The following is an 18,844-nucleotide window of genomic DNA, read 5'->3' on the forward strand; positions in this document are numbered from 1 at the left end:
TTGAAAAGAATTTATATCAATTTTACATCTAACCAAACAACTTTACTAAATTATTCTCAATTTACTTTCATTGCAACCAAATGACGCAAAAGGAAATAAAATGCCCTTCCACAGCCCTTTCCCACTTCTCTTGAAACCAAACGGAGTCACAGGAAAAAGAGGATGTTGGCTATAAAGGAGTCACTTCAGTCTCCTGGTACATTCTTACACTTTTCGTGCACGAGTCTTAGAAGTCTACATTGCCAAGTTGGAAACTTCAAAATCAAGTGAAAAAATCAGGATTATAATTGTACTACTACGTTAGAATGAAGAACCGGTTTGGAACGTGGAAGGCCATTCTCCGTAGCCACATGGGACATGAGTCTTTGCATGCATGAAGCATCCAGAACGACACGACGAAAGTGCTGGTTGGTACCGTTAGCAATCTGGATAAAAAACACCCGCCCATTTATGTTTTAAATTCATTATAAAGCTCAAAACAGATTCTCTTAAACTTAATCACTCTATTAATGTTCGATCCTTTCCCGAAATAACTACCATTCCCCAACAATCGGTTAGGCTCCGTCTGAATGCAAGTAACGGGACAAATAAAAGAACCCTCCTTTCTTTCCTTCGGTACCAGACGGAGCCTTTAACGGCTACAACTTTCCCATCTCTCCCGATAATTCTCTCTTGCTCCCTCTACTAGAAACCCTAACTCTAACTCTCTCTCGCTTTCTCGCTCTCTCGCTCTGCGTCGTGTAATGGCGGATCAATGGGAATATTTGCCGGAAGAGTGCTGGGAATCGGTGTTCAATCGCCTCGGACATAATCGACACTTGGAAGCCCCATCTTTAGTCTGCAAACGGTTTCTTTCGATCTGCAATCGACTTCGATCCAGTTTAACAGTATCTGATCCTACAGTTCTACTCCACGAAGATATTTCTCGTCTTATTCGAAGATTTCATCTGCTAAAGCGTATAGATTTCGTCGAATTTCATGGCGATGCGGATCTGCTTCTCCGGGAGATCGGGCGCTCTGGATTGAATCTAGAAGTCCTCAATCTCTCGAAGCAGAGGCGTGTTCCTGTGCAAGGTATGAAGGAGTTGGGAGCCAAGGTGAAGACTTTGAGGGTTCTGATCTGCTCTAGACAGTGTTCCTTGCAGGACAGTGATTTGATTGCAATCGCTGATTCGTTCCCGTCACTCCAGGAACTTGATATTAGTTATCCAGAGCAGGATTTCGGTTCTTTGACTAAGATAGATTCTATAGAGTATGAATGTGCAGTCTCAGGTTCATTTCCAGGTACTGTATCCGATGTAGGGATTGCGATGTTGTCCTCGAAGTTTCAGAGACTCTGCAGAATTGATGTATCGGGAAATCATTTCATTACGGATCGGTCTCTTCTTTCTCTTTCATCCAAGTGTGTCTTTCTGAGAGAAATTGCGGCTCGTGATTGCAGCCTTATTAGTGAAATTGGCATTGCTTTGGCGATACGTCACAATCCTCATTTGATTTCCTTATCAGTAAATGGAAGCAAGATCCCTTCTGCTTTTTCTTCTTCATCTTTTACTATCGAAAGCTCTCTTATTTGTGGGAGAGCGTTGTGCACTCTTGATTTCTCTCAAATGAGCATTTCAGACGATCTTCTTAGTTCGATCATCCAAGCTGGTCTTCCTTTGCTAAACCTTGCATTATCCCGCTGCCGAGGATTCACATTTGCCGGATTATCTTTACTTTTGTGCAAATACTGTTCTTTAAACTACTTAGACATAGAAGGAGCAGCTTTCCTGACCGACCAGTCCATGTTGGAATTATCCCAGTATCTTCATGATGTAAAGTTCATAAACCTTAATTCTTGCTCCAATCTTTCAAATTCAGCCTTCTTCTTGTTGGTGAAAGCGTGTCCTTATCTGGAGGAAATCAGGATGGAGAGAACAAATCTAGGCAAAGAAGATTGCCCTTCCGACATGAACTCCCAACTTCAAAACTTGAAATTGTCTTGGAACAAGAGTCTAAGCGACAAAACCCTTCAGAAGATAGCAATGGTCTGTCCCAACTTAAGATCACTTGATATAAGCCACTGCTGGGGTATTACAGGAGAAGGAATTGGGTACATTGGGATGAACTGCTGCGAGATCAAAATGTTAAAAGTGAATGGATGCAGCAGGCTGAGAAACCTCGGAATGAATTCTGGGTTTTCAAAATTGGAAGTTCTTTATGCTTCAGAATCAGGAATCGATGATGATGGACTACGGATGATAAGACATAGTTGTCGTTGGCTTCTGCGTTTGAACTTGGAAGGGTGTCTCGGAGTAACAGCGGAAGGAGTGAAGGAAGTAGTGACGAATTGCAAAGCCATAAAAGAGATTAGCTTGAAGAAGTGTTGCAATGTTGCTTCTGATGTCATACCTTGGATGGTGATCACAAGGCCATCGCTGAGGAAGCTAATCCCACCAGGTGAGTTTGTTTCCACTAAGAAGCAGAGGGAATTTTTCTTGAGGCACGGGTGTTGGGTTGTGGACAGTTAGCCCTACTTAGTGGAAACGATGTTTCCCAGTCTCTTCATAGACATCTAATAAAAATTGGGTGTAGAGTTTTCTCCTTCCCTAATTTGTGAATTTTGAAAGTATAATTATCCAATGAATTATACTTAGATTGACATTGTATTCCAGAATTTGCACTGCATTATTGGTAAATTCTTGGATCCTCCCAGTAAAACTTTATTAATACTGCCTCTTAAGGGTTCTATCTATCAGTCTCACTACAATGCTGCTATCATTTTCCCCCTTAGGCCCCATTTTTTGTTGGAGGAGTATAAGGTGTTGAAGGTTGGAGGTAGTTCCCATGTATTATGAGTTGAAATATGAATAATCAAAAGCAGAGAAAATCACCATTCATCATTTCAACATTTCGTTTTGTTATTTTTTACTAGAGATATTCTAGAGAGGGAAAATGAGGAGGGAAGAACGGGGTATAAAGATGAAGAGGGACAGAGCAGAGCGAAGACAATAGAAGCTCACGAAAGAAGAGAAAGATTGATTGATATATATGTAAAGAGGAAGGGATCAATAAGCAAAATGATCAGTTTTCCTTTGTTTTGTGAAGAAAGCTTCTCATTTCCTATGACAAGAATCTCATCTTCTTCAAATTTTTGGGTTGGTTGCTCTGCAATGGAGTTCTCCTTTTTGTAATCTTTCTTTCTTCTTGCTTCTGTCGAGCAGATTTCACATTTTCTTTGATGTTCTTTTATTGGGCTCTCTCGAACCCATTGAATTGAATAGTAGTTGGAAGGGGTGGTTTTGTTCCTGATGTCTCTGCCACAACCAAAGATCTCATGGTGAGAAAGATTTGTCTTCTGCATGTTGAGCGATTTACTCCTACTATTACCTTCTTCTTCCCAGTTCTTGAGTTGCTAGAGCAAACCCATAACAATTTAACAAACTTGTAGCAGGGATGGAGAAGAAAACAAAGAGCCAAAGACCAGCTACAGCTCCGTAAACCGGTTTTCTCCTACAGTCAAGTAATTGAAGGAGATTGCGATGTGTGAAGATTAAAGGCGGAAGATACATCAGAGAAACCCGATGGTGTGCTTAGGAAGAAAATCACCTCTCAAGTTGATCGGTATGTTGGTCTAACTGAAAAGTAATGCTTACCCATCTCATGGATTTCTTCTTTTCCTTCTCTCTGCTGGGTGTTCCACAGTCGAGGTTTAGCTACTGTTTTTGTGTGTGTGTGTGTGTGAGAGAGAGAGAGAGAGAGAGAGAGAGCCTTTCAAGCTGCTCAACCACCACCACCTCCCATTTCAATCATCGCCCCCATCAAATAACATTGTGTCATCTGAAAAATGTATTTGAAATGGTGAAATTTAGATATTTGTACCTTATCAAAGTAGGTCAAAGTAAGGAACCATAGCATATATATTTGAAACATATTCCAGTTTATGAGATTTTTGAAAAAGCATTCTCTTCGAAAGTTTCTATTTTTCTGCCTTTCTCAACCCATTGATTTAGATCTAGACTCCGTTTTTGAATCAACACCACGCCCCCTTTCAGTTTCGTATGAAAATGATGGGTGGAAAAGACAGGTCCTCGGGCAGGAAAACCTGATGTAATAAGCTTGTTTGACCACTTTCCCACCCTAAACATTCACAATTTCATTTTAACATGTTAACATGTTTCTAGTAAAGTTGTGAGACTTCTCATTCTTCATTCCCACTCCCACTAAAATCCTCACAAACAAACAAGACCTTTGGGGGTGTATTTGTTTGTCATGAAATGGGTAGAAACGAAAAGAAAGGAAATTTTGGTAGATTTTGTATGGTATTTTTCCCAATATCCAATGTGGATCTTCATTCAGCGTTTGAAAACCGAAATCACCTTGTGGGGATAAAAAATTTCTATTGTTGCCACCAAAGCAAATATCAATCCCATGATAATGTTCTTTCTAAATTTTGACCACCCAAATTATTCCAGTGGACTGGATGCTGAGCCTCATTGTCGGTGATGTCTTCAGTGTGAGTGAGGCCCATATTCATCGACTGGAATCTGGAGTCCTTGACTACTTGGCATGTAAGAAATGATCCCCAGCATTTTTATTCTTATTTATGTGGTCCACCCCCCTCCTCCCCTCAACATGTACAGCAGCTCATCATCGTCCAAGGCCAGGGGGAGGGAATCATCCTACTGTCATTACTCAATTATATAGTTAGTTGAAGGTGTTCTCTATCGCTGAAATTAAATGGAAGAACAGCATCATGTAGCAACCAACTACCAGGGAATTGATCAAAACTAGATGTGGCTATATCAACCTTTACCAAGTTTAAGAACAGAGTAAATTCAGGACAGGTTGACAAGAAGTTCAAGGTGCACCCTTTCTTCTATTTTCTGGTGTATCTCTGCGAATATTTTGGAAAGGACATTTCCTGAGGTTGGGAGGTTCAATCTAGTTTCACTGAAGAAAACAGGTAATGCACAAACCAGAAGGAAGAAAGGAACCCAACTGTGTCCGTGGCAAGCATGATTGCTATACCCATGAAGAGTGAGTAACCCAGGTAAATAGTAGCCAAGACAGGTCCGATCAGATTTCTGCAATCGAAAATGAGATAGTTGATGGAGTACAAGAAAATGTAAAATGCAACTGTACCGGATGCAAAGAAGGATTTCCACCACCACCTCCAGTCCTCCACACAAAGGTGGATGTAAGTGAGGACGAGGGACACTTCAGCACATACTACCACAAGAAGGATTAGTACGATGAACAAGAATCCAAAAACATAATAGGCACGGCCCATCAACAGTATGAAGGAGAACTCAATGTAGAGGGTCCCAAAAGGCAAAGAGTCCCTGCTCCAATCACCAACAACCAAGAAGGGTATTTTTGAACTGGGACTTCACGAGGGATCCGATTAGTCCGAATTGGGTACTCAATGTGAGGCCTTAGCCCCAAGATATCCACCCACAAGAGAAAGAGGCACAGAGATGCAAAACCAAAGCAAAATCAAAACAACAAAAATGGAAAATGGAATTGCGTTAGGACTGTGGCTACCCCACAGAAGGAAATTCAGACTGGCGAGAATCAGGAAGGCGATACCAGGGAAGAAGCAGGCAGACTTCCATGCTATTGAAATCCATCCCATGTTATCATTACAGTTGATTGTTCTCCAAAGCCACACCGCTACATAACCAGCCACAATTCCAAGGAACATGTAGAACAGCAGCATACCAGTGAGGAGGCTTCCAGGAGAAACAGGAGACATGAAACCAAGCGCAGCAAACAAGATACAACTCCCATTCCCAGAATCTGAACACCATCACCTGCCATTATACACAAGAGTGCTGGATTGTTTGGAGTCCTGAAGACATCTCCCACAACAAGCTTCCACCCAGATAGCTCCTCGTTTATCTGGGCCCGTGCTTCCTTGTCGAGCTGCCCGTAGCAAGTAAGGGCTCGCCAAACAGTCCTCAAGAATATAACGAGCACAATACCAGCAAGGAAAGTGATCTCATTTAGAGAGATGAGAATCGAGAACCAGTGGACCTTAGCTCCCTCCATCTTCAAATATGCATCCTGTTGCTACCAAAAACCCCGAGTTGGTCCTGCACAAGCATAGACGGCAGAGGCCTGGAGCTTTGTCCGGGGTTAGTCCTCCGATGCTCAAGTTAGGGTTGGCCGCACAGTTTTCAGTAAGGGAGTAATGGTGAGGGTCTGAATGCTTACCTTCTTCCTTCTTCTCGACCCCCTTATATGGTTCCTCGGGTCTAGGGTTTTTCCTTGCCTTTCCCTCTATCCTTCTCCAATACGGCCGTCCTTCTTGTGGTGAATATTCCCCTCATGCAAACGACGTGATCGAGTGTGATTGAGTCCTTGGAATCCTTATCTGGTGGGCGACACGTGTCCCGGGGGCGACACGTGTCCTTTCCCCACTGAGAGATCAATTTGGCTGTATCAGGATCCTTATCTGGTGGGCGACACGTGACCTGGGGGCAACACGTGTCCTTTCCCCACTGAGAGATCGATTTGGCTGTATCAGGAGCCCCCTTACTCCCACTAGGAGTCTCTTCCTGTGGGAGTAACCAAATTCTTCGCAATCACAGCTCTTTTCTTCATCACTTCCTTTTTTCCTCTTTTTGTTTTTTTGGCCTTATTCCTTCGGCCTTAGCCTTGCTTGCGACCGAGGCCTGCGGTTAGCCGAGGTAAAGACCTTCGGCCGGCTCGGCTCGGCCTTACTCTGAGCCCCCAGCCGAGGTGAGGACCCTCGGTCAGGTCCGTTCGGCTTTGGCCGAACTTCCAACCACGAGGGGGACCCTCGGTTAGGTCCGTTCGGCTTTGGCCGAACTCCCAATCCGAGGTGAGGACCCTCGGTCAGGTCCGTTCGGCTTTGGCCGAACTCCCAATCGAGAGGGGGACCCTCGGTCAGGTCCGTTCGGCTTTGGCCGAACTCCCAACCGAGAGGGGGACCCTCGGTCGGGTCCGTTCGGCTTTGGCCGAACTCCCAATCCGAGGTGAGGACCCTCGGTCAGGTCCGTTTGGCTTTGGCCGAACTCCCAACCGAGAGGGGGACCCTCGATCAGGTCTGTTCGGCTTTAGCCGAACTCCCAACCGAGAGGGGGACCCTCGTTCAGGTCCGTTTGGCTTTGGCCGAGCTCCCAACCGAGAGGGGGACCCTCGGTCAGGTCTGTTCGGCTTTGGACGAACTCCCAACCGAGAGGGGGACCCTCGGTCAGGTCCGTTCGGCTTTGGCCGAGCTCCCAACCGAGAGGGGAACCCTCGGTTAGGTCCGTTCAGCTTTGGCCGAACTCCCAACCGAGAGGGGGACCCTCGGTCAGGTCCGTTCGGCTTTGGCCGAACTCCCAACCGAGAGGGGGACCTTCTGTCAGGTCCGTTAGGGCGCAAACCTCGAGGGTTCGTACTCTGACGTGGCGGCACCATTAATGCTCGGGTAGTCGTACCGTCTTTCTCCCCATCTATATAGTGTGGGGGGCCATTTGTGGGGCACTTTTCTTTTTTCCTTCGGAGAGCTTACCTTCGGCCTCGGTGTTCCTTTTGAAGAGCTCGTCTTCGTCTTGATTTCCCTTAGTTTAGCGACACCCAAAAAGTAAGTTAATGTCTTCCTCGTCGGGCTACAGCCCATCATCCTCCGAGAGGATGACGCCAAACCGTAGGCATAGGAGTCTAGGGGAGGTCCGAGGGATGTCCTCGGATTCCACTGACTCTCCTTCTTCCCGAGACTCATCGTCCGTGGCCTCGCCGTCTGGGTCCGAGGGTGGCTCCAACGGTGCAGGATTCAGGGAGAGGGTGCTCGATTCCCGAGCTCAGACCCAGGAGCCCTTAGAAGTGGAGGCTTTCAACATCGTATCCACGATGGACGAGCCAGAACTGGAGGAGCTGAGGGCCTCCTTTGGTGTCTCGGACGCTTTCGAGCTCTGTCTGCCTAGACCATCCGACCGAGCCAGCTATCGGAACTCCGAGGAGCTATGCTTGTACAAGGAGGCGTTCAAGGCTGGCCTTCCGCTGCCCCTCCACCCCTTCTTCACCCGAGTGTTTCGGCACTATGGGGTATGTCCGACCCAGCTGACGCCGAACAGGTGGCGACAAGTGCTCAGCTTCGTCGTCTTCTTCGTAAGGCACCAGAGGCCTCTCTCCCTCCCCCTCTTCATTAACTGCTTTCTCCTTCAGGCCTACAAGGGGCTTTCGGGTTGGTATTACTTTTGCCCCCGAAAGGACCTTCGGCTTCTAAAGGGTTACCCGACTTCCATCCACGGGTGGAAGGAGAAGTTTTTCTTTGTGAGATCGTCCGAGGGGGTGCCCTTCAGAACTATTTGGGATATCCCGGACCTTTAGAGAGGTGAACTCTGCCCCTGCCCTATTCGGGGCAGACGTGGAGTCGTTGGCGATGGCAAGGCGGCAAGAAGACTATCCTCCAGTCGAGGCTGACTGCCTCAAGTCCGACGCCATACTCTTCATATTCGGGCTTAGCCCGGGTGAGTTAGGCTAGCCTCCGTTTGCTTCCTTTGGGTGTCGGTGCTTCGTACTGACTCCCATCGTTTCTTTTTGTAGTGTAAGTCTCCAGGGCCGAGGCTAGGGCTACCGCGACGGCAAGGCAAGAACAGATCAAGGAGGCCAAGGCGAGGGACGCCCAACAACAACCGAGGCCGAAGCGGAAGGAGAAGAAGGGGCCATCCTTCGAGACCCCGAAGAAGAGGTCCAAAGTCGAGGGGCCGAGTGCCGAGGCAGTCCAGGCTCTCGCTGCTCTGAGCCGTGACGGGCCTTCGGAAGACCCCTCCCCCGTCGCGGCCTCCAGAGGCCCGAGGGTGACGACCGTGAGGGCTGAAGTGGGGCTTGTCCCTCAATGGTCGGTAAAAGAGGACGACACGCTGGCTTTCGAGCGAGTTTCTCGTGAGCTGGTGATGAAGGGGAGTCGTCCCCGAGACGCCGCCGAGGCTCAGAAGGAAGGGACAACGGCCATGATCACGAATGCTTGCATCTTCATGGCCGGGGTAAGCTTCGGTCCCCTTACCCTCTTCTTTTTTTTTTTGTCTTAGCATTGTGACCTTCGGTGTTTTATGTAGACACAAAATCAGATGGGTCAACTGGCGGCTCGGGCCGAAGCTATATGCCGAGACCTCGAGGTCGTTGAGCGAGAGAAGGCCGCCCTGGAGAACGAGTGCTCGATCCTCCTCGAGAAGGTGGAGCACTTGGAGAAGGACCTCGTCTTCGCATGCTGAGAATGCGATCGGAAGCTCCCGGAGCTGAAGTCGCAGATGAAGGCTCTAATTCAGGAAGCCGAGGCCCGAGGGGTCGAGGAGTATCGATCCTCCGAGGACTTCAGGGAGGAGGTAAAGCACGCCATCGCCCCGGGGTTCACAATGGGCGCTACCGAGGTCCGAGACTGGGTCCTCGAGCGTTACCCCGGGGTCTCCTTCGAGGACAGCGGGCTCATCTTAGAGGAGGACGATGTTGAGGTGGCCCCATCAGCCACCGAGGTTGCCGATGCCGACGACGGAGGCTGCAGCGAGAAGGGTGAGGTTCAGCTGCACCGAGAGGTCCCTCTGACTCCCGGCCACGGAGGTTCGGATTAAGAGACCCTCCAAGCCGAAGAAGAGGTCGCGAACCCGACGGACGCCCCTTGAGGTCACCCCGGGTCTCAGCTCAGACAACCCCCTTTTCTTTTTTTGTTATCAGCCTTCGGGCTTCTTGTAATCTTGGCCTTCAGCCTTCGTATGTAACTACGACCTTCGGGCCTTCGTCTGTAGCTACGGCCTTCGGGCCTTCGTCTTGTAATCTTGGCCTTCGGGCCTTATGAATGAATGAATGAACTCTTTTTGCCCCCAACTTTCATTTTTCTCGCCTTCTGTGTCCTTGAGTAAGGTAGTCTTTAGTCCGTAGCTAGGTGCGAAGAGGCCGAAACCCTTCGTTGCCTACCTTAGGGTCCGCCTTCCTACTTGAGCACGGCTCGGTCCTGCCCCCTCGGCTTATCCGATAGGTTTCCTGAGTCCGAGGACTGGACTTGAGGGACCTGGAGCAAGTACTAAGTGGTTTTCACCAAGTGTCCCTCCTCAGCTCTAGCTGAAGGGTCTGTTAGACTGGCATGAATCCGAGATCTAGCCGAGGGCCGACCCTACAAATACCAAGCGGTTTTCACCAAGTGTTCTCCCTCGGCTCCAGCCGAAGGGTCTGTTAGACCGACATGGATCCGAGATCTAGCCGAGGGCCAACCCTACGAATACCAAGCGGTTTTCACTAAGTGTTCTCCCTCGGCTCCAGTCGAAGGGTCTGTTAGACCGGCATGGATCCGAGATCTAGCCGAGGGCCGACCCTACGAATACCAAGCGGTTTTCACCAAGTGTTCTCCCTCGGCTCCAGCCGAAGGGTCTGTTAGACTGGCATGGATCAGAGATCTAGCCGAGGGCTGACCCTTCGACAGTCGTCGCTCTCGACAGTCGATTGCCTTTGGTCAAGTTCCTTCAGCTCTGGGGTTGGGTCACAGGCCGATGGTGGGACCCTTAGTCAGGTCGGCCCAACCTTGCCCGTGCCTCGGTCGAGGAGTGGATGCTAGCCCTACAAAGCTTGTTCTCTGCCTGAGCCCCATAACCAAGGCGAACACCATCAGCCAATTCGGCTCGACCTTTGCCCGAGACTCCGACTGAGGTGAGGACCTTCGACCAGCTCGTCTCGGCCTGTCTGGGCGCCCGACCGAGGTGAAGACCTTCGGCCGTAACCGTTCAGTAGAGTTAAAGGTCATCAGACAGGAGAATTCCTCTCAATTGCCGTAAACCAGCTTTCGTATTATCCATGAATAAAATCTTCCTGAGTTCAGGATGAGGAATTACAACTTAAAAGTGCATAAGAGCGAAAATTGTAAAAAACTACAAAAGACAAGTGTGCGTGCTCGCCACTTCACTATTGATGGGATTTTCTTAAGTTCTGAGAGTTCCACGATCGGGGTACCCTTCCTCCCCCCGTAGTCTCCAGGTGATCGGACCCTGGTCGTATTACCCTCGAGACTTTGTAGGGCCCTTCCCAATTTGGATCTAGCTTCCCTTGATGTCTCGGGTCCGATACTTCTGCCCTTTTGAGGACGAGGTCACCCTTCCTGAATTCGTTCTTTCGAACTTTGGTGTTGTAGTGCCTCGGGACCCTCTGTTGGTAAGCGGCGGTCTTTTCTTGCGAAGTGTCTCTGGTTTCTGCCAAGAGGTCTAGATTCGCTCGGAGCCCTCCATCGTTTTCGTCTTCATTGTAGTACTGAATCCGATGGGTAATGGCCCCTATCTCCACTGGAAGTACAGCTTCAGTGCCGTATGTTAACATGAAGGGTGTTTCTCCGGTGGCTAATCTCTCAGTAGTGCGGTAAGCCCAGAGGATGTGGTGCAACTCGTCTGCCCATAGTCCTTTGGCATTATCTAGTCTCTTTTTTATTCCTTAAAGTAGTGTACGGTTGGTTACCTCTGTCTGCCCGTTGGTCGGTGGATAACCGACGGAGGTTTTCCTGTGGTCGATGCCGAGGGCCTCACAGAACGAGCCGAAGGTCGGATTACCAAACTGAGTTCCATTGTCCGTCACCACAACCCGGGGGATTCCAAATCTATAGACTACCGCCCTTTGGAAGAAGTCCCTTATGTTCTTTTCGGTGATCGTCGCTAGGGCTTTGGCTTCTGTCCACTTCGTGAAGTAGTCGACTGCCACCACGGCAAACTTCCTTTGTCTCATGGCCAGGGGGAATGGGCCTAAGATGTCGATTCCCCACACGGCAAATGGTACTGGGCTCGATAAGGATGAGAGCTCGGTAGAGTGTAGCCTAGGCACGGGGGCGAACATCTGGCACTTGACGCACTTCCTGACTAGTGACTCTGCGGCCTTCCTCATTGTCGGCCAGTACAGGCCCTGCCTTAGCACTTTATGTGCCAAGGCCCGAGCTCCTAGGTGTCGGCCATATATCCCTTCATGCACCTCTCGGAGTGCGTACTCGCCGTCGGTGGAATCCAGACACTTGAGGTATGGCAAGGTGAACCCTATCTTATATAGTGTCTCGTCCTTCAGGAAGAAGCGCGCTGACCTCATTCTTATTTTTCTTGCCTCGTCCCTATTCTCTGGGAGCTTTCCTTCTTTGAGGTATTCAGTTATGGCATCCATCCAGCTTTGGCCGTTTTCACCTACAGGTAATACCTCTCGGGGTTTTTCGATGTTTGGCTGTGGTAGCACTTCAAAATACATCGATCGTCCAAGATCTGCGAAGTCGGAGCTGGCCAACTGTGACAGTGCGTCTGCACTAGCATTCTCTTCTCGTGACACTTGCCTTACCTCAAATTCCTTGAAAGCCGCTACCCTGTCTCGCACCGTCTTCAAGTATTTGGCCATCCTTTGTTCTTTGGCCTCATAGTCTCCATTCATCTGTCGTACCATGAGCTGGGAGTCGCTATGCACTACCAGCTCCTTTACCATCAAAGCCCGAGCCAGATTAATTCCGACTATTAATGGTTCGTATTCTGCTTCGTTGTTGGAGGCGTCGAAGTCAAAGCGTAGGGCGTATTCTATTTTGAAACCCTCGGGGCTGACCAACATGATTCCTGCGCCGCTTCCTGAGCTGTTGGAAGCCCCATCCACGTACAACGTCCAAGGCTCTTCTCCTCGGTCCTCGGCAAACTCCTGGGGGTCGTCGGGGAGTGTCATCTCGACTATGAAGTCCGCGAGGGCCTGTGCTTTAATTACGGTTCTCGGTTTGTACTGGATGTCGAATTCTCCCAACTCTATGGCCTAATTTACTAGGCAACCGGACATATCCGGCCGCTGCAGTATCTTCTTCAGGGGCTGGTCGGTGAGTACGCATACCGTATGTGATTGAAAATATGGTCTCAGCTTTCTTGCCGCTATCACCAGGGCATACGCCACTTTCTTTGCCTTTCTGTATCTTGTTTCAGCATCTAGAAGGGTTCGGCTGACATAGTATATTGGCCACTGTTGCCTTCCTTCTTCCTTCGTCAGTACGGCGCTTACCGCCACTGCCGATACAGCAAGGTATATCTGCAAGGTATCCCCGGTGTTCGGCTTCGTCAGCAGCGGGGGTGCGGCCAAGTACTCCTTCAATTGTTCAAAAGATTTTTCGCCCTCCTCCGTCCATTCGAACTTTTTGGTCCCTTTCAGTGCTTTGAAGAAGGGGAGGCATCTATCTGCAGACCGAGACATGAATCGCCCGAGGGTGGCGACCCGACTCGTTAGCTCCTGGACTTGCTTCACGTTCTGGGGTGACCTCATGTCCCGAATGGCTTGTATTTTGACCGGGTTGGCTTCAATTCCTCTCTCCGAGATGATGAAGCCGAGGAACTTTCCCGAGGCTACTCCGAATGCGCATTTTGCTGGGTTCAACTTCATGTCGTACCGTCTCAGCACCTGGAACGCCACTTCCAAGTCTTGGATGTGTTGTTCCGCCTTCAGGCTTTCTATGAGCATATCATCCACATATACCTCCATGGTTTTGCCGATCATCCTTTTGAAGATTTTATTCACCAACCTTTGATAGGTGGCCCCTGCGTTTTTTAGCTCGAAAGGCATGACCTTATAGCAGTACAGCCCACCCTCGGTTATGAAGGATGTTTTCGGGACATTGACCTCGGACATTTTGATTTGATTGTACCTCGAGTATGCATCCATGAAGCTCAGCGCCTCGTATCCCGTCGTGGCGTCGATGAGGAGGTCTATCTTCGGTAGGGGGTATGCGTCATTCGGGCAGGCCTTATTCAGGTCGGTGAAGTCGATGCAGATCCTCCACTTCCCGTTTTCCTTCGGGACCATTACCACGTTGGATATCCAATCCAGGTACTGGATCTCGCGGATGAACTGGGCCTTTAGCAGCTTCTCCACTTCCTCGTCTATTTTCTGCTGCCTTTCGGGGGCAAAAGTCCTCTTCTTCTGCTGCACCGGCTTCTTCATTGGGCTAACATTCAGATGATGTTCTATCACCTCTTGATCTATCTAGGGCATATCCGAAGCGGACCAAGCGAAGACGTCAGCGTTGTTCCGTAGGAATGAGACGAGTCTTTCTCGCTGCAACCTTGGCATGGTAGCCCCAATCTGAAATTGCCGAGCGTCATCCCCCTCTTTAGCTTCAACTTGCACCAAATCTTCGGCCGGCTCCCCCCGTTGATAACTGGCATCATCGCGTAGATCCTCTATTGGGAGCGCCTCGCCCGCTTTTTCTTTTCCCCATAAGGTAGTGGCGTAACACCTCCGGGATGCCTCCTGATCGCCCCGACACTCCCCGACACCATTCTTGGTTAGGAATTTCATCTTGAGATGGGGAGTGGAGACGACAGCCTTTAGTAGGTTCAATCCAACCCTTCCTAGTATGACATTGTATGCCGATGTAATGCCCACCACCAGGAAGTTGATCATGACCGTCGCTTGGCGATCTCCGGTGCCAGCTCTTACCGGCAACTCGATCGACCCTTCCACCTTCACTGGGACGCCGGAGAATCCCTGCAACGGGTGTTCGACCTTCTTTAACTTTCCCTCGTCTAGGCCCATCTTCCAGAAAGCTTCAAAGAACAGGATATTAGCTGAACTGCCGTTATCCACTAGGATCCTCTTCACTTTGCAATCCGCTATGGTCATGGTGATAACCAGGGCATCGTCATGCGGAGTATGTACCCCTTCCAGATCATCATCTGAGAAGGAGATAACCGTCCCCGTCTTCGCCTTCTTGTTCGGCCATTCCGCCATATGTACGCTTCTTGCGTAGGCCTTCACTTTCCTGGCAGAGACTGAACTCTCTCTAGTGGCTGGGCCTCCAAAGATGGTCGCTATAACTCTAGTTGGGCTCTTATTCTCATCTCAGGGGCGACGCTCAGCTTCCTCGGGTGTCTGGTCCCTTCGCCACTCCTGATTGCCTCTACGGGCGAGCCCCATTCTCTCATAGCGACCTCCGCCATCTCTCCGACGGTTATCCCTCCTGCCATTACCATCTGGGGCATCCTCCTTTTCGTGGTCTACAAATTGGCCTAGATATCCCCTTCGGATCATCCCTTCTATCTCCCCCTTGAGGTGCCAACAGTCTTCGGTATCGTGGCCATGGTCTCTGTGGAAGTGGCAATATCTGTCCATGTTGCGTCTCTCGGGGTGTCGCCCCATCTTTCCTGGCCACTTCATGGCCCTGGCATCCAGGGAATCCTTTATCTGCATTAGTACCTCTGTTCGCCTTCGGTTCAGGGGTGCGTACTTCTCAAACTTCCTTGGTGGACTGGGGGCCCGACCGCGCTCAAACTTTCGTCTTTTGCCTTCTTCGGAGGGTTTATCGTCAGCCCTTGAGAGCCTCTTTCTTACCACCTTCCTTTTGGCTTCTTAATCGTCTTGGAGGGTTTCTTCCATCTGGATGTACTTATCGCATCATGCTCTCAGCTCGGTCAGATTCCTAGGTGTATGCTTTGCTAGGGACCTCTTCAACTCCTTATCCTTGACGCCTCCTAACAGGGCCGTGAACTCTTCCTTCGGGTCTAGGCCTCTGATTGTGATCATCTCTATTGTTGGAATCGCTTCATGTAGTTCCGCAGCGATTCCCCTTCTTGTTGCTTGACGTTGGTCAAGTTCAACGTAGTCTTCTGAAGGGGCTGCCTACTAGAGAATCCCTTCACGAAGAAGTAACTTAGGTCGCTGAAGCTGTGGATCGACTTCATCGGGAGACGGTAGTACCATAGCCTCGCCGCTCCTCTGAACGTCAATGGCAGGGCACAACACATGATGTTTTCCGAGACCCGATGGAACTGCATGGCGGCCTTGAAGTCTTCCAGGTGATCGACGGGGTCCCCCGACCCGTTATAAGTGTCATACATGGGTAGGCGAAAGCCAACCGGGAGCGGGTCCCTCATGACCTCGTCAGCTAGAGCCGTGTCATTAGTGAGGTCCGGCTCGCGAGTTCCCGTCTGATTTTCTGCCACCTTCTTGATCTCATCCTTCAGGTCTAGGATCATCTGCTTTAATCCCGAGTCCTCAGGCCTCTGTTTGTCTCCTTTGTGTGGATCCCCATGTGGGTCTCTGGTGGTGCGTTGTGTCTTGCCTCGGGGTGCGGGACTCTCCCTCCTCGCACGGTTTCGAGGGTTACAACCGGCCCTTGTCGATCCTGTACTGCTCTGGTCTTCATCTCGAGCCCTCTCAAACTGGACGTGGGGGCCTGGGGGTGCTCCGTCGGTCTTCTGAGAGACAGCTTTGGAGACCTCCCTCATAGTCTCGGCCATCCGGTCATATTTTTCCTGGAGGGCTTCGAATTACTCCCTTGTCACGTACTCCTGCACTGTAGGAGGCTGATGATCACTGTCTTCACGTACTGAGTATCCAGCCGAACGTTGGTACCTTACGGATACTTCCTGATCGTCATTGCCCTTTTCTCGTCCTATCTCCGCCGAGGGAGGAAGCCCCCCTGAAGGTTCTTCCCCCATGTCCATGTTGGACGCTGCTCTTGTCCTCTTGCGGTTGTAGGTTCTCCCCACCATTACTGTCGTTCTCACATATGGCGCCAATCTGTTGCTGCCAAAAACCCCAAGTTGGTCCTGCACAAGCACAGACGGCAGAGGCCCGGAGCTTTGTCCGGGGTTAGTCCTCCGACGCTCAAGTTAGAGTCGGCCGCACAGTTTTCAGTAAGGGAGTAATGGTAAGGGTCTGAATGCTTACCTTCTTCCTTCTTCTCGGCCCCCTTATATGGTTCCTCGGGTTTAGGGTTTTTCCTTGTTTTTCCCTCTATCCTTCTAGAATACGGCCGTCCTTCTTGTGGGGAATATTCCCCTCATGCAAACGACGTGATCGAGCATGATTGAGTCCTTAGAATCCTTATCTGGTGGGCGACACGTGTCCCGGGGGCAACACGTGTCCTTTCCCCACTGAGAGATCAATTTGGTTGTATCACATCCCATCTCGATGGCCACTTGATATTACTCTCCACAAAGTTCACCTCATAGGTGAAGGCCATTGGCTGACCTTGCTTGACAGCCATTGCCACAGTGTAGGGATCGCAGCGAATAGGAGATGGGTATTTTTCATACATCTTCAATATCTTTACCACTTCTGCATCGTGCTGGAAACTTCACGGAACCACCTCAAATCCCACAACCATGTAACCAGGCACACCTTATTCAGACTTCTCCAATGTAGGGATCAACTCACCAGTGTCACCAGTGCCCATCACTCGGGCCATATTGGTTTCGTTATACTTGTGAACCCAAACCGTGAACTTCAAATGGTTGAACGCGAAGTCAACGTCCTGAACCCTCATACCGACGGGGTAACCAGTCAATCGGATGAGGTCACCATTTTTCTTCGCGTAACGAATCGCAAGGAGGTCTTCGAGGATCAGATTCACCTCATACATCTCATCGATCCTCTTCGCCAAAACGCTGAAGTCGTCGGCTGATAAGGAACCAGTTTAGCAGAGAAATATCTCGGTTTCATTGATGTTCGTCTTAAACCTGAGAGGCGAATTCTCGATCCTATCTCCGTAAGGTTTTCTCGGCTCTCCTTCACGCCCTCTTGAGGTTTACAAAAGGATAGACTGTAATAGTTGAAGGGCACCTCAGCATCAATCAAAGTAAGAGAGTTCACTTTCACTACCCGGGAGATGGAAACCATCTTCGGATGGGAAGATAAAGCAGCAAAGCAATACCCAGATCCAAATTTGATTGAAACAGCCCATCGTTCCCAGTCTACGCGTGATTTCCTTCAGGTCTGAAAGGGACACAGATCAAAAGATCGATAGAGAAGGGGAAAAATTATTAATCTAAAAAAAATAAAAAAATTCTTCAAATTATTGTTCTACAGGATGCAAAACTCTAAGGCTATGTTTGGTAGCATAGAAAAGAAAAGAAAAGAAAAAAGAATCTAGAAAATAAAAGAAAAGAGAAGAAAAGAGAAGAAAAGAAAAGAAAAGAAAAAATAAAGATTTCACAGGTGTTTGATTGACAAGAAAAGAAAAGAAAAGAAAAGAAAAGAAAAGAAATCTTGGTGATTGGTTGACATAACAAGAAAAGAAAATAAAATTTAAATAGCTATGCATGATACTGGATGAGTTTCAATTCATATTTTTGGATTTAGGTTCAAAAGCTCATTAGAAAACTAGAATCATGTGAAAAAAAAAAACCAGATTTAGAAGAGAACCTGATATCAGAACTTGAGACTAACCGAATGTCAGATCTACAGGGCATTGATCTCTGTCCTTCTGATTAACTCCAAGACCCACATCAAAAACACTGCCAGATCTTTTTTCACTGTTAGGATTTTCACAAAATTGATCATTTTTCTTTCATTCAATGCATATGGAAGTTTCCCATGACCTCACCTGAAGTGTTTAAATTTTGAGCACTATTCTCATGTTGTGGGTGTAACTCTCTAGGGAAGGGAATTTCTAAAACTGACTCAAATATATCATCAGAAATGTTATCTCAGTTTTGTCTGAAACTGTAGTTCTTTCATTCAGCATGCCCCAGTAGTCTGAATTTTCAAAGTCTTGTTAGAAGATGAATTGGATGAGAGCAGAGTAAGAAAGGGGTTAGGACCCAGAGACCCAAGTGGCCATCAAGTCACCCTACTTAAATGAATCTGAGTCATATCCTTGGACTACAGGATTATTTGATTGTCATGAGTACCATATAAATGGTAAAAGATGTTGAGAATTGGTTTATTTATGTTGTCACTCTCATTCTTCTTCTTCTTCTCATTCTTGAATATTCTGTGTATTAACATTGGAACCTCCTAGTGAACTTGGCATTTGATTTCATTCTCCAGTAGTCCATTTCGGCGTGGTTCTGATTTCTAAGAGCCAAAACTTGAATTCCAAATCATTACAAGATAGATTATGTAGCTTTATCTTCTCTGAACTCAATAGTTTGAA

The 18,844-nt window shown here is 48.6% G+C and overlaps 1 protein-coding gene and 1 pseudogene across 3 annotated transcripts; one reads left to right on the forward strand and one right to left on the reverse strand.

Moving 5' to 3' along the window:
* The first annotated feature begins 558 nt into the window (after positions 1-558).
* LOC122088578 (F-box/LRR-repeat protein 2-like) lies at positions 559-3,939 on the forward strand. 3 transcript variants are annotated; one of them, XR_006143100.1, is made up of 3 exons: positions 559-2,439; positions 2,915-3,319; positions 3,434-3,939. XR_006143100.1 is itself a non-coding variant. In XM_042657888.1 (2 exons), the coding sequence occupies exons 1-2, from the start codon at positions 744-746 to the stop codon at positions 3,478-3,480; spliced, it is 1,743 nt and encodes a 580-aa protein (XP_042513822.1). In that variant the 5' UTR covers positions 559-743; the 3' UTR covers positions 3,481-3,939. The 3 variants fall into 3 exon arrangements, 1 of the variants encoding a protein (XP_042513822.1); XM_042657888.1 differs by lacking the exon at positions 2,915-3,319; XR_006143099.1 differs by having other exon boundaries at positions 561-3,319.
* Positions 3,940-4,918: 979 nt separating this feature from the next.
* Positions 4,919-17,134, reverse strand: LOC122087930 (annotated as a pseudogene).
* Positions 17,135-18,844: the final 1,710 nt, after the last annotated feature.

The sequence above is a fragment of the Macadamia integrifolia genome, chromosome 9 (genome assembly GCF_013358625.1).
Source record: "Macadamia integrifolia cultivar HAES 741 chromosome 9, SCU_Mint_v3, whole genome shotgun sequence".
Lineage (NCBI taxonomy): Eukaryota > Viridiplantae > Streptophyta > Magnoliopsida > Proteales > Proteaceae > Macadamia > Macadamia integrifolia.